Consider the following 15,504-nt stretch of genomic DNA (forward strand, 5'->3'; position numbering starts at 1 on the left):
GAATGAAGGCAAACGAAGCAACGGTCAAGGTTTTTGTGGTTGCAACAAACAGACACTGAATGCAATCAGGAATCATTTTAATTGCACTTTGCTAAGACAGCGGTCAGGTGTATGACCATTTAACGAGCTTACCAATGGCAGGACTTTTATATTTTGACAAATCATGCTAAAGAAAGTTCAAGTAATGCCTGTCTCCAATAAGGCTGGCAATGTCAGCTAGCCGCATTAGCATTCCCACATGGGGGACGGCTGTGAGTCGGAATAGAAATGGGCTGGTTCAGTGAGCAGGGGGAGTAGAGGTCCCATTCGTCTTGTCCTGTTTAAATACACTGGTTAACTCCTGCCAACAGGGAAGCCATTCAGCAAAAGGCCAAGGGCATCTGTCATGTGTTTCAGCACATTGATATTGTCCTCCTGCATCTCCCCCGTTCTCTGCCTCCCTTTCCTCCATCTTTTCCACCACAGTCTCTGTTTATCGCTCCCTTTTCTCTCTGTCCTCCCCGTCCACCTCTCACCGTCTTTCGGTGAGACAGGTGAATATGCACGAGGCTGACATGATTAGCAGCATCGGAGCCCCATGACGGATGGCGCCTGCTCCATTATTAATACAGTAAAAGCATAGGCTGCCAGGTAAGAGCGATGTCAGCACCCACAGTATAATGCGGCATGTCCTGTGGATAATAGCCCTCACTTGTTGTTATTATTATCATTATTATTATTAGTAGAAGTAGTAGTATTTTTTTCTTGCAACCTTCTCGATGCTGTTTGCTAGTGTTGGCTACTAGGGCCATCTTGATGTGAGGAAAGACCAAAAATGAATCTTTTTATAACTGTACCAACTAACCATTCTGGGCTGTGTTTGCTGAATCTAGCTCAGCGGTTTTTTTTTTTTTTTTTTTTTTTTTAATCTGAGCAGTGTCCAATGGCATCTGAAGGCTATCAAGTGTCACAAAGCTTGGTCTTCTGGTCAGCCACCAGGCTAATGACACAAAAACATACAAAATTACCCAAGAATGGCTAAAGACAAAATATCAGACTATTCTGAAGATCACTGATCTAAATCCAATTGAACATTTCATAAAGCATCATCATGCTTCTTGCGAAGGCACCTCTCAATTTTGAAACGAAGGGAGCAGTCTGCTCACAAGGATGGGGCAAAATACTTGTCAACAGGTGCAAAAAAAATCTTATTGAGAGTTACAAAAATACTTTGATTTCAGTAATTGCCACCAATGATTTGCAACAAAACATTAAGATATGAGTTCTATTCAGGTCAGTTGCATTAGATAATGACGTTACACCACAAACAGAAAACAATGTCTGGTTTCCATTAGTTTTTCTTACGTTTAAAAAATGCATGGTTACTAGAGTCTGTTTCACTGACCAAACTGGAACCACCAATCTTATCCATGTGTGTCATATCAACTGCTGCTTCAGTATGTTTAACAGTCAATGATTTTTTTCTTTAATGACATTGCCTTAAAAAATGGCTCAAGACTGCAAATTAATGCAAGGTGCAACTTTTTTTTTGCCAAATATGTTAAACCAGATCTTGTTCTCATCGCTAGCTGTGAAAATACTACACGTTATTTATTTTTCTTTTCACATTCCGTTGTACAAAGAAACATTATGAGAGGAGCTAGCACTTAATGTCACAATTTTCATTCTACAGAAGACTCACTGTGAAATACAAAGTGTGATATAGGATTGTTGGTGAAGGTGGTTGCTAGATTAGGTTTGGGATGGTCATGGCAGTAAGAGACGGATGAGGAATAAAAGCAGATTTAAAGAGCAACAGGGAGGAATAAAAGCAGCGTATTGGAGAGAGCAGTGAGAGGAAGAGGAAGGAGAGATGGAGAGAGTTGTGTCAGATGGATAAATGTCAGACAGAGCTTTGTCGCCATCTGAACCAAACGCTCCCTCCCAAAATGCCATGCACAAATCACATGCTCCCCTCCCCTTTCACACAATAATGAGATTACAGACCTCAAGAATTCTGATGTGCTCATCCACGGACAAAGCGAATAATCTGAATCACTTACAACTCAGATGCATCTTTGTCATTCTGAGCACATCCAGTCCAGAACTTACAGCAGCACACGAGTAACGCGGCAGCAGGTCAGAATAATATATGGCTGCGACTGCACATGGACAACCTGTATTTTTCACCACTACCTTGTGAAAAAGTATTGCCATCTCAACCTCTGCCATTTTGTAAAAATGTCTTACACCTATCCGAAAATGCATTTGCAGAATGTCTTCTGTATATCAGAAGCAAAGATGGCGCCGTAATGCTTGAGTTTAAGGCACTTTTCGCAACAAAGTGAAGGAAAGTCGTTCCTGCAATCTCCTCACAACACAGCAAAACAATACACACTTTAAAGTTAACAGGTAACCCACAACAAAAAGATAATAATTGAAATGTTTCAAGGAAATTATGCCTCACTCACAGTGTGCTATTATATGGCTTCAAAGCAATCAAATTAACAGTCAAATTTTAATTATAGTAATAAAAAGATGGGTGTTACAGTCAACCACGCTGCAAAAATTAGAACAAATGTTCTGAATGTGTTTTAAGTGACCTTAAACCAGTTTTTAAGGTGTTTTGAGGGGGGGGGGTGTCTACCAAAAGCACTTTTCATTCTTAAGTTACACACAGTCGATGGGGCAAATTTTACTAGCAGCCACAGAAGCGCACCTCTGAAATGACGTTAAATGAAATAATGAAAGACCTTAAATTTCAGCAGGAAAAAAAGGTTACATTTTAATTTATTCCTGGTGGACTGATAAATCCGCCAGTGTAATTTGTCAACTGCAATAGTGACAAATGCAATGATGATTGCAAACTAAGCCTATGCATATTTGTAAACAAAAAAAAAAAAAAAGTGCGTGTGTGTATGTGTGTGTTGAGGAGTTGGGGTGGGGTGGGGGTTGAAAATAAATTAATTTCCAAAGGGGTGATGCTGCCAAAAGAAAAATTTAGGAACCATTGCCTTAAACACAGTTTGCAAGTAGACAAAAGGCCAAAAATGTGTCCAGTCTCCCGTATATGGAATGTTGGCCTTGGCCCGGCCTTCATTTGCTGACGGCAAGTCACATTCCAAGAAGACTCGTTCTTAGCCTCATTAAAAAATCGTGTGCATCTTTGTGTGCTAAAGTTCTTTCGGAAATCCGACAGGGAATCTTGCTATAAAGCGGGTGTACGGCAAAGCCTCACATCCTGTATCTCACACTAATTAAATATTTACTCTGTGAAACAATACCGGCCAGTCATTGTGCGCCTATTTAAACCGTGGCTTCTGTTTTCAGACAAGCCTCTCAGACCTTCTTCCAAATCTAATATACCCATCCATAAATAGCGCGCCTATCCAGCCTATATTGACCGTGAGTGACAATGCACTGGACCCAATCCGGCTCTTTGAATCCCTTTAGCCCCGCCTCTCCACGCTGCACTGCCTCTTTAATGGCCCCTCGACCGCCCACCTACCTTATTTGGATAAACAGCGGAGTTGATTGACACATAAAGACACGCCTCTTCATTTACTCTCGCCCCTCCCCTCCCTTGGCTTCCTATCAGTGTCTGTTTTGGCAGCACTGGTACACATGGAGCCTCCATCACCCCCACTCTCTTTCTCGCGCCGACTCCGGTAATCCGCGGGTTCCGATCGTCACCTTTTGAGCAATCGATCCTCTTGTGGACTAATATGACAAACGTGCGCTTGTAGAGGCGCGACACGGCAAAAAAGAGGTGGCACATTTCCCGTGGATCAGTCAATCTGTTCCGACCGCGAGTGTCAGCATGGACGTCCTGGCCAACCACAGTATATTTCAGGAACTTCAACTGGTCCACGACACCGGTTATTTCTCCGCCATGCCTTCGCTTGAAGAGAATTGGCAGCAGGTAAGTGTCCAAACAACTACACGGGGGCTCGAAACTGCACACTTGTGCGCTCGAGGATGCAGGACTCTTAACTTTTTTTTTTTTTTTTTTTTTAGCCGAGTAGTAAAGTATAAATTACATAAAGCTGCCCCCCCCCTCAATATTTCATGCACACTATACAAAGTACTTAATTTGATCGTGTACATCAGTTGCATAAGATTAAAATGGTGTACACTGACCTAATGGAATAATATAAGTAAACTGAACGCAATCTAATCATGTGCAACTGGTTAGAATTAAGTCAATTCAAAGGTTGTTGTTGTGGTTCCCCAGTATGCAGTATGGGTGACACTTTTCACAGAGGTGGATGGGATGCGGACGCACGCCGGCTTGTAATAAAGCTGTCAAGTGAGATTTGGCAAGATGAAGATGCGCAGGCCATCAACGAGACAGAATTGGTCGTGAATTATACATCCGCATTAGCGAGTTGTGGAGCCCCACACGATGAGATGCGCGCACCCCCCATTTCCCTCAACAACCCAACCCCTCCACTCGCCTTCTCCCCTTTATCCATAATAGATACACCGACATGTCTGTCTTTGCATCTTTTAAATGCAATGCCGAAACGGATATTCTGGAAACATCCCAGAAAGACATTAACTGTCATCTGTTGTAGCTTTCTTCTTGAATCCAAGTCCAGTTGATGATTGGGGAGGTGAACACGTGGCCGCGTAACCATTGAGATGTGTGGTCTTATCCACAAATCCACATGGGAGCTACTGCATACATTTAGAATCAAATTGTGTCCATATTGTTTCATGAGGTTAACAGTTTGGGTGAAGATGCCAAAACACCTGTGCAATTTTACTTGTATTTTGTTTTTTATTTGTTTTATTTGCATCAGCAACACCTGCATTGCTGCTTCTGGTGATAATGCTGACTGTGCTTTATTTCACAGACTAACTAAAAGAGAGAAAGATCAAACATCTTTGGACAGTATATACTTGACATTGTCCAGGCTTCCCTCCTCCTTTGCTTCATGCCTAAGGGGGAAGAAAAAAAGAGGAGGGTGAACAGTGCGTGACGATGGATCCATTTGTTGTAGCCGAGCAGGCTAATTGGCATCCCACTGTTACCCACCAACGCATCTTTTCATAAAATGCTCCCTACTCCCTGCCTCCTCTGTCAGTGGATTTTGAAATGGCACCTCACCCACAACCAGCATCCCTGAATCAATACCTAATGCAAATGGGCGCGAGTGCGAGTGCTCTTATCTGGAGAGGCTGGAAATGTCAGTTTGCTTTGACTGGCCTGATTGCCTGCACCCTGCAAGACATCATTCATTTTGGAATGAAAAACAATGTCCTCCAACGGACTTGTGCTCAAATTCAACAACTTGTAGCATCGTTTTATGCGTTCTATTATATTGAAACATGATGATTTCTAAGAATGTCAGGCTATTTGCTGCATCTTTAAGTACTTTTGGCCATCAAAATCTTAGCCCCTCTCTACCTAAGTGTAATCACACAAAACTCTCTTGTGTCTAACAATGAAACTAACCAAATATGGCCTCAGTTTGCACTTGGACAAGCACTCACATTGGCATGTTTGCAAGATATGCCGTATGCCCGCTGCAAAATGACGATGCCGCCGAGTCCACCTAAATGCGGGAAGTCGTGAGTTGAGGTTTGAGCAGGTTTTTCTATTCCAGCCACAATTTAGAATTTGATGTCTCTTATGGGTTGGAGTTGTTATCTAGAAGGCCGTTGTTGTCAGACCTAAATGGCTCCCATAGATGCGACGGCGAGAGTGATGACTTTGTCCCGTATTGGTGTATATGAGGTATGATTCAGGCTGAAATGGGCGAATGGGGAGCAGACATGGGCGAATATGTTTGGAGGTCTGCAGATGGTGCATTTGAGGCTGCTTTTTGTTGCATTACTGGAGCTAACAGAGCCAAACGGAAATGACTTGCGTCCAAATCCCTATATGATTAAGAGATGCAACAAATAGCTGGTAATAAGATGAACTGAGGTGACATTTCCTGTCAAAGCAGCACAATTCAACTCCAACAAGTACATATGTCAGCTGCACTTCCACCAGTGTTTATTGTGAAATTTGTAAACTTGCTCCCCTTTGTTAAAGCCTCGTTTGGCAGGTGGACAGACATTTATTAGCATCTTCTGTAATTTTTTTAGCAGCCCTCTGACTCCGCTGATTATGCAGCTTTTTTCTGTAGCACTCGACCCCGACAAGTAATGGGGCACCATAGCCAACTGTGTGTCATTGACCTCAAGACACACTCCATACCAACTAACACATATTACACAGTTTATTATCCCTTATGGATTCAACACACACACACACACACACACACACAGGGATCTAGAGCAAGTGCATGATGGCCGCCTGAGCAAAATGCCTTCATACTCCTGCAGTGCATTATAGGTGTCGTCTATATGTGGACATCCCCGCCTACATGTGGCAGCAGCAGGGCAACCCACGAGCCACGGCGCCTGCTTACATCTGCTCTCTCTTGCACGCACATTACAGCGGTTCAGTCTGGGCAAGGTGGGGGAGCCGATGGAAGCATGGCAGTAGAAGAAGTTGCAGAGCACGCACTTTCTCCATTGCTGCAGGGTTTCGCATTTCACAGTCGGGTGGGCTTGAACCCCAAGGACCGACAAGCTACCGCAGACAGACAGCAGATGAAGATGCAGGGATGCATGTAGAGTCTAGAAAGTGGGAAAGAAGCTCCAGACGCGCGGTGACCCCTCTTCTAGTTTATAGGAAAGCGCTGAACAAAAGTGGCAAAAAGATAAAGAACGGCATCTGCCGTCTATTAGAGGACGTCTGAATCCATACGTGTGAGTGCTCATCCAACCGTGTATCTCGCAACGTTATGTAATCTTCACTGGGCCTCAGCTGCTTTTCTCACTCACGGCAGACTTGATCGCGCCGACCTGTCTTTCTTGACTTTCGCATCCTGGTTTCATTGCCCCTCCTCTCTTATAAAAGTAGTTCAGTACGTATTGTTCTAAATGTTCCAGCACACTTTTGCCCAATTTGGTTTTAGCTCATCCAAATGAAGAGGCATTTGATCAAACGTGCACTTTTAAGTATTTTAAGAGCAGGAGGAGGTGGGACAAATGTAGTCTTACCTCTCCCAGATAGCGCTGGCTTAGCTATTTTTTATTTTTATTTTTTATTAGAAGTGTAATGCATTGTTTCAAGTCTGGTAAAGACATTGCAATTTGTTTTCCATTTTTTAAAATTTCCCAAAATATTCCAAGAGTATTACAGATTTCTATCTTGTGATACTCAGATGACTAATATGGCTGATGTTTGCCTCAAGCCGAAAAACAGTCAGGAGATGTTGGTCACGTAGAATCTATTGGACATGGCCTGGCCAGTGAAAGGCAGCCTTTGTGTTATCCTGCCACGATGTTACTCCTCAAAGCATCTATTAGGAGCAAGGAAGCATGTCTGTTTACAAGGATAAAAAATGACCATTAGGAAAACAAGCTGGAAGTTCATCCAATTAAAATGAGCTGATAAATGAGGCAGAGCTTTTAAGACTCTATTTGGAATCACGGTTAACGAGACAGGCCACTTGGTGTTTGTTCATACTGAGGCATGCTCAGGTTTATCGCTCGCTGATGGTCCTGTGCACACGCAGGTTTGTGTAATGAGATGTGCAAGTGACCCCCTGACCTAGTAACATCCATTCTGCTATGAGAGCGCTTCGTGAACTCTGCCATGTCTGTCTCATCATTCAGGCAGCTGAGAGGCTATCGTCAGTGATAGGTGCCTGCTACTGCTTTATGGCAGCTGATGAAAAGCCGGGAAGCGTTGATGAAAGAGAGTGCGGCAGTGGATGTATTCATTTGCCTGACACACTGCTGCCCGGCCTGTCAGAGGGAGCGGGAGGGGCCTGGGAGTGCTGTGGACAAGCACATCTTTATGTATAGCTTTCTGAAACGCTCTGCCGCCCCAGGTTTGATTAACAACCAGCAGTCAGTTGTCTTTTTGTCACCTCACACTCGCGTGCACACACACACACACACACGGCTTGGCGATGACTTGCACATCATTTGAGCCCAATATCGGGATGCCCGTCGTGGCACTTTTAATTGGTCATGCATGCTTGAATGCCTGGCTTGCCACAGGTACAAAACAAAAAGAATGCTCGCGTTGAGAATATCTCTGTCCACATGTATGTAAAGTAGAATCTTACTGTACATTAATAGTAAAGAGAAGTAACTTCATAATATGCTTGGCTATGAAATTAACAAAACAAAAACAAGATTCAAATTAGCTAACAGAAGAATAAAACACAGCATAGTGTCTGGAAAAAAAAACCCTCCCTCTCCTCCACTTGTATACATGTTATACAAGTCAGTTATCTGTGACTACAAAGTGGTTTGCATGTGGACAATCCCAAAGCAAACAGTAGACTTGAATGGCACTCAGAGCGCCCTGATCTTGGCTTGGTTTACACATTCAGAGGGAAACAAGTGTCTGACCATGTGTCAGAGTTTTCAAACGAAATGTTTTAAACCTGTTCTCTTCACTTCTATAGAATGGACGATCTGAAAACCTTTTAATGCTGGTGCAGTTTTTCTGTGCAACAAAGGAGTTTTACTTACTGCCTCTGTGGTTATTTGTATTATTATTGGCATTTATTGAAAAATTGCAGTCGGACAGAACAATGTTTGATTGGGGTGACAGTTTGAGAGAGTCCGAAAGGAACTTTGTGCATTTTTAGGTGAGTATGGTTTGTGAGAACATGAGTTCAATATGGTGATACACCGCAGTGGTTGTGCTGCAGCAAAGCTGGTATAATTGGTTTTGGGAAAGAAAAAAAAAAAAAACGTTTTAAAATGAAATGATCCTAAACTGTACTAAAAATGTTTGAAAATTAAATGATCCTCTTCCCTCCACCTCATCTAACTTCATCCTTAACTACAGATACATGTGAAGGAGATATTCATGCATTTTATGGCCATCGCTGACACAGTGCGCCATCCCATCTCGCTGCCTACCTGTTGCTAGGCAGCCTTGGTAAGCAGTGCCAGTACAAAGGACTGTTTGCTTGTTTCCTTTGGGGAAACTAATCCCACTCCGAGGGAGCACAGGATTCCTAGAAAACAGACATCCAGCCATGGAGGCCTTCTCCCATAGGAGCCTCGGAGAGGAAAGAGATGCAGGGCAGAGAGAGACAAGGGCAATTTGACGGAGTAAACACCACTCCTTGTTGTCATGTGACGCCAGTCATCAATCACAACATTTAGTTGATGGCTGCGCAAGGACACGCCGTAAAGCCGCTTGTTTATAAACCGGGGTGAAGAGTCTAGACTTTTGGGCGATACATATGCTTTTAAATTCTCTTTAGATGAGATCTCATCCAGGCCCAAGGTTGCAATGAGCCAGTGCAGCAGCAGCTTTCAATGTTATATAAGCCACTATGTGTGCACTTTGCATGGTTGTTCCACATGCAAAACCAGAAGTATTTTTCACCTACTTCAATATAACCTTCCCAGTAAGTGCAATCTTGTAAAATGAAATAAATAAGTATTATTTATTTTTTTTAACCAGTCCTGCTCATCTATATGGCCTTGCAAAATGGTGGATCTGTGCCTTTTTTCTCGAACGGTTTTGCTGTCTTGTAGAACAGTTTTAATTGCATCCTCTTTTTTTGTAACTTTTTAAATTATTCAGATTTTTATTGAAAATGCAGCCACAGGACAGACAGGGGGACGGAGTGGACACAAGGAATAGGGGTATGAACCACAACAGAACGATACTGTGTCTACAAATCAGGCCCCAGGAGTAAAGCAAGGAGAAACGTGAATACCCCCTAAGCACCATTGTTACTATGGTTACCAGGTAACCGAATGGCAACCATCATCCCTTTGCACTGATTGTTTGTGATGGGATGTCGTGCATTAAAATTGGGGAAAGTGGTGGGGTTGAGACAAGACAGTAATAGGACAATGATGACCCCTACCCAGCTTCCTCAATTGATGTGCAAATGTATGCGGTGCATTAAAAATCTGCAGGGCAAAGGCATGGTGGCACAGAAGGGAACACCTGAATTTCTGATGAGATGGTTTTGAAAGCTGAATGCTACATAGAATATGGATTACAGTTGAAACATCTTATGTAAAGAGGATACCTGGAAAACTTCACAAATTAAGGTCTTTAGGTCTTGGAGGGTTTTCCTTTCCGACCTCCAGGCATGAAATGCTTGAATGATACATCTCCCTCATACAGGTGGATTCAACCTGAAATTGCGATTGGCCAAGATGTCAGAACATGAAATGTGATGTTATTTTATTCTGACATTTAGCCTTGGTGTGAGGGGGGAAAAATGGCCGTATATGTGTCAAATTAAAATGACAGTCGGTGTCCAACTGGCCTGGGAAGTGGCCTGCAATGATTTAATGAGACCTGTGGGAAGAGCCATTAATCAGCACGTCATTGAACATGTTTCTTTACTGTTCTTCTCGCAGGATGTGAGCAAGCCAGACTTGTTCGGGAAAGCAACCAAAGCAAATGTATTAATGTAGCGCATTTCATACACAAGGTAACTCAATGTGCTTTATATGATTAAAAGCATTTCAAAACAAAGAAATGAAACCCCTAAAAAGGGGGGGGGGTTGAAACAGCTTACAGTACAAGAAACACCAATAAAAAACTTTATTAATTCAAACCATGAGTCCACATCTAGATAAGCTCCAGGACTCCTGCAATGCTTGTGAGGATACGCGGCTCAGATAATGTATGTGTGTGTGTGTGTGTGTGTGTATATATATATATATATATATATATGTATGTGTGTGTGTGTTTGCGTGTGTTTGTGCGCATGCAAGTAATATCCTATTTTTAAATATTTGTAATATATTCCTGAAGTATAAATCTTACAAGAAATTAACATGAGAAGAAACAGTATTGGATGGAGTTTTATTTAATGTTCGATACGGGTACCAGCATTAGCCACAAGTTTCTCAAGCCGCCTGGGAACCGCATTAACTGATTTCACAAGGAACTCTTTGGGGTTGGAAGACCTCAAATTTTAAACAAAATAAATCATCGGAACAAAACAAAACAAGAACATAGATTTAATTCCCATACATCATGCAACATACACAAAGAAATAAAAAAAAACATTACAACATATGAATAAATCATAAGCATTTTAAAATAGGGAGTGACTTTTCAATCACCGTGTATTGTATATGATATACACACACACACACACACAGACTGTGTATCGCAGTGAGATAGTTTTTCAGTTGTCCAGTTCATTAGCGTTTGGCCATGCATACAGCAGACGTGAATGTTGGGCTGGCAACCCTTTGATGAGATAAATTTCCCCACTTTTTACTCAGGTCTGCTGGAATCTCTGGAGACAAGTCCTTCCTTTCTGACCAAAGTCATCCAAGCATGCCTTCACGGCACCACTTCCACACAAACACACACTATTTACTAATAAGTTATACCAACAAGACAGAAGCTCCTCCCAGACGTGTGCGTGGCTAGACAGCACACCCTCTTGCTCTTTAGTTTACCACTATTGCGTCCCAGATATGATTTCATTGTAAAATGATGCCAATTAGTAAAGCCAGCTGCCTGTGGCTGTGGTCTGGCTCTGTCTCCGTTCCGTCGGGGAAAGTTATTTGGGTCGGCAGCTATTTTCAGCCCGTGATGTTGCCAGGAATACTTCAGGGACCAGCTACTGTTTTATAAGAGAGAACATCAATAATTTTCACTGGTGTATGTATGTGCGTGTGTGTGTGCATGCATGCGTGAAAACGTGTGTGCGTGTAAGCCAGGAACAGAAGCAGAGCAAGCATCACAAGCAAGAGTTTACTGGGTTTATGTGTGTGTGTGTGTGTGTGTGCAGCAGTAAGAGAAGAGTTTGCCTTTGAATATTCTGACGAGCAGTTGGCATGTGTGTGTGTGTGTGTGTGTGTGTTATGCCACAAAAATCATGCAACAGAACACTGTTAGATGCAAAGGTAAAAGTCAAAGGTCAAGCAACATTTGCAGCTCAGCCAGCCATTGTTGTGGAGCTTTGATGGTGAAACTGGGGTGCGCAGTGTTTGTGCTGCGGCAGCAACGGGGTGACTGGGTTCATCCCAACTTCCGCCCATCCGTGAGCAACGTCAACTCGCTCCTGGGCTGTCTCACCACTCAGTGGAGAGGAGATGTCTTTCAATATTTTAAGCACCCTGGGCTAATCTTTTCCACTCGGGTTTGTCTTAAAAGCGTTGCCGTGGGAATACAGACCGAACGACAGAATCCCAGCTGCTCTAACATGCGAAACTGTAATCATTGTGATGTGAACACTATTGTTTAGTGTAACTCCGCGCACGCTGGTGTAACGACTAGTCGACTAGTTGACTTTACCACTCCACAATTACATCGTTTTTGTCTTGAGGAGCCGCTTTCTGTGACAAGTGATAGCACTGAATTAAATTAGTCCGTCACCTTAATTTAACCTTAACCTTAATTTAAAGTGTCTTCTATTTCTAAATGTGCAGCTTTGGTAAGTGAGGGAGACCCATTAAAGGCTCAAAACAAGATTTTGAAAATATTTTCAGCACTTACCAGTACACTTTACACCAATCTGATCGCCTTGATTGGTACAGGTCCATAATTAGCATTTTGTGCTCATTGGCTTTTATGTTGTAATTCGCTGATCTGATCAATAATGTTGATTAGCACCGCAAAAGACATTTAATCTGTGTTGCCATTGTGTACAGTATATTTGAATCCAAAAGCTCATTTAATTTTAGTCTTGTTGCAGGTCTTTTGATTTTGTACTGTAAATATCTGACAGCCAGTTTAAAAAAAAACAATTAAAAACAACTTTAAAAAATTGTCAGCGGGGTGAGACAGACAGCACGTAATGCATGGATCAAACTACAAGACAAATCTGGTCTTTCACGATTGCACTATATCAGACTACCACAATAAAATTTTGTAGTCCGTTTACTATCATTGGGCTTGTTCTTGTCAATTCAAATGCGACTGGATATACTTGTTACCATGGCCACAGTAACAACAAGCCATCACATTGTGTTTATTATGAAAACAAAATGGCTGCTGCTTATGGGTGCTCAGGAGAGGATGTTAATTCAAGGCTTCCTTGAGGTATGTTCATGTACTTTTAATACGATACGGCTCGCAAGCAGGCAACAAAATGTCATGCAGTCTCGCAAGCAATTGGTAGCCGGTTGTACCGGCGTTCTGTCGACTCATGTCCTAAAGTTGTATTGTGTGCAAAGTAATTTAATTTCAGTAATCAGTTAATACAAATAATAATAGTTAAACTTTAATTAATAATTAATGAATAAACATGACGGGAAAAGCTCAGGAGTTGGTTGACATGATGATTAGGAGAAAGGTTGATATATTATGGATCCAAGAGAGCAGGTGGAAAGGTAGTAAGGCTAGAAGTTTAGGAGCAGGGTTTAAATTATGTTATCATGGAGTAGATGTGAAGGCATCAGGTCTGAGCCCCTTCCTGTTTGTGGAAGTAATAGATAGGCAGACAGATGAGATTAGACTGGAATCCTCTTGGACCACGATGTTTGCAGGTGATATCGTGATATGCAGTGAAAGCAGGGATCAGGTGGAGGAACAAGTAGAAAGATGGAGGCGTGCATTGGAAAGGAGAGGAATGAAGATTCGCCGTAGTAAAACAGAATATATGTGCGTGAATGAGAGGGATGGAGGGGGAAGAGTGAGGCTACAGGGAGAATAGATAGTGAAGGTGGATGACTTCAAATACTTAGGGTCAACAATCCAGAGGAATGATGGTTCTGGTAAGGAAGTGAAGAAATGGGTCCAAGAGAGTGAATATATTGGTAGAAGAGTGCTGAAGATGGAGCTGCCAGGCAAAAGAGCGAGAGGAAGACCAAAGAGAAGGTTGATGGATGTTGTGAGGGAAAACATGAGGGCAATGGGTGTAAGAGAGGTACAGGTAAGATGGCCGAGATAGGCTTTAATGGAAAAAGAAAACACACTGTGGTGACCCCTAACGGGACAAGCCGAAAGGAAAAGAAGAAGAAGAATTAATCATCATTTCTTACATGTAATGTTGGTTTGACCTTATTGATTAGAATACATAAACTGAAGACATTTTTGAAGATACACAGTATACAGCAGACAAGTATATACGTATAATGAAAATGAATGTCATTTATTTATATAGACACTTTGCTCCATCTTTTGATCAGATCAGTTAACGGTTATTGTTTTGTTTTTTTTGATTTTTTTTTTTTTAACTCGATAATTGGCGATGGGCCCCCAAAATCCTGATCATGTAAAACATACTTACCAGTGTTTGCGGTGGTGGGCGCCTTTCAGCTGGCCTGGTCACGGGGTCGCAGGGAATTCCTTTTTGCACATGAGTGTGTACATCCCAAAAAATAAATTACATTTGGATTTTAATCAAATCTCTTATTTGCTTTCATGACGCTAATGAAACAGATAGAATTACCACAAAGAAGTTGTTGAATCTAAACACAAAATTAATAACTTGAGAAAAATTACAATTGCTTACTTAAATAACTAAAACTAAATTGTCAATTGTAATGTTAAATTCTTACTAAATAAAGGATATTTCAGTCACAGTATAATAACAAGAAATATGGTAGTAACAATCAAAAGATGTAATAAGTGTTAATTTTGCAGAGTTTGCGCTCTTCACTGGAGCTTTGCCTTTTACATCCATTGGGTTCCTAAATAATATTGTAAAGCCTTTTCAAAATGTATGTCCACAGGATCTTTTCCGTTAAGAGATACAGCTAGGTGTTCTCCTGTGTCAACCATTACAGAGGTCTGTTTTCACCTAAGGATTAATTGAAAAAAATACTGCTCCCATAATAACAAGTTTGAAAGATTGTTTTGCACGTTAAAAAAATGCACTGCTAAAACGGGAGTGTGAGAGACACTTGGTCCTTGTGTCGCTCTGTGGTAATATCGTCGGCCGTTCCAAGTACTCTTTTCTGTAAACTTCGGCTTTGTGTACAATCAACAAAATACCCTGAAAATGTAGAGGAATGATCAAATTAAAAGATGAACCTTCTTAAAAAAACATGTATCAATAACTGACGATATAATTCAGCTACTACATTTACTCTGCTGTGTCACATAAAACCATGACTTAAACTGAGGCATTTTCAACGACTCTGGGTTAAAAGCAGTCATTTTGTGTTTATTGTTCACTGATGCAGTCATAAAGGTAAAGTGGAAAATAAATTAGGACCAGCCTTGTATTAAGTGTTAAGTCTCACCTGTTCCTTCTGATCTAGAACACATGACGGCATGTTGGATTATGATTCGCTTAAAATCATTTTCAAAATTTGTCCGTGTGAATGAGAAGTCACTAGCAAGTCGAATTACTCAAAGCAATGACGAACATAGCACGAGTGACTACTGTCTATGCCAGGGTGCCCAAACTTTGGGGGTTGGGGGTCATGACCATGACTCCTGTTTGACAGTGTATAGAACTACCAGTGAGCTAAAATTCAGGGCCACCGACAAAGGTCAGAACCAATGATGTTGATGCACCTTGGATCACGGCATGAGCCAGCCACAACATAATTAAC

At 41.8% G+C, this 15,504-nt stretch overlaps 1 protein-coding gene across 1 annotated transcript in view; it reads left to right on the plus strand.

The window, feature by feature from the left end:
- Nucleotides 1-3,566: 3,566 nt before the first annotated feature.
- Nucleotides 3,567-15,504, plus strand: part of LOC133506523 (Krueppel-like factor 7) — a 35,898-nt gene continuing 23,960 nt past the window's right edge. Inside the window, exon 1 of the mRNA XM_061830752.1 lies at nucleotides 3,567-3,901. Within this exon, the coding sequence (XP_061686736.1) occupies nucleotides 3,800-3,901 (102 nt within the window). The 5' untranslated portion in view covers nucleotides 3,567-3,799. The remainder of the gene's footprint in view (nucleotides 3,902-15,504) is intronic.

Source organism: Syngnathoides biaculeatus, chromosome 2 (assembly GCF_019802595.1).
Source record: "Syngnathoides biaculeatus isolate LvHL_M chromosome 2, ASM1980259v1, whole genome shotgun sequence".
NCBI classification, from domain to species: domain Eukaryota; kingdom Metazoa; phylum Chordata; class Actinopteri; order Syngnathiformes; family Syngnathidae; genus Syngnathoides; species Syngnathoides biaculeatus.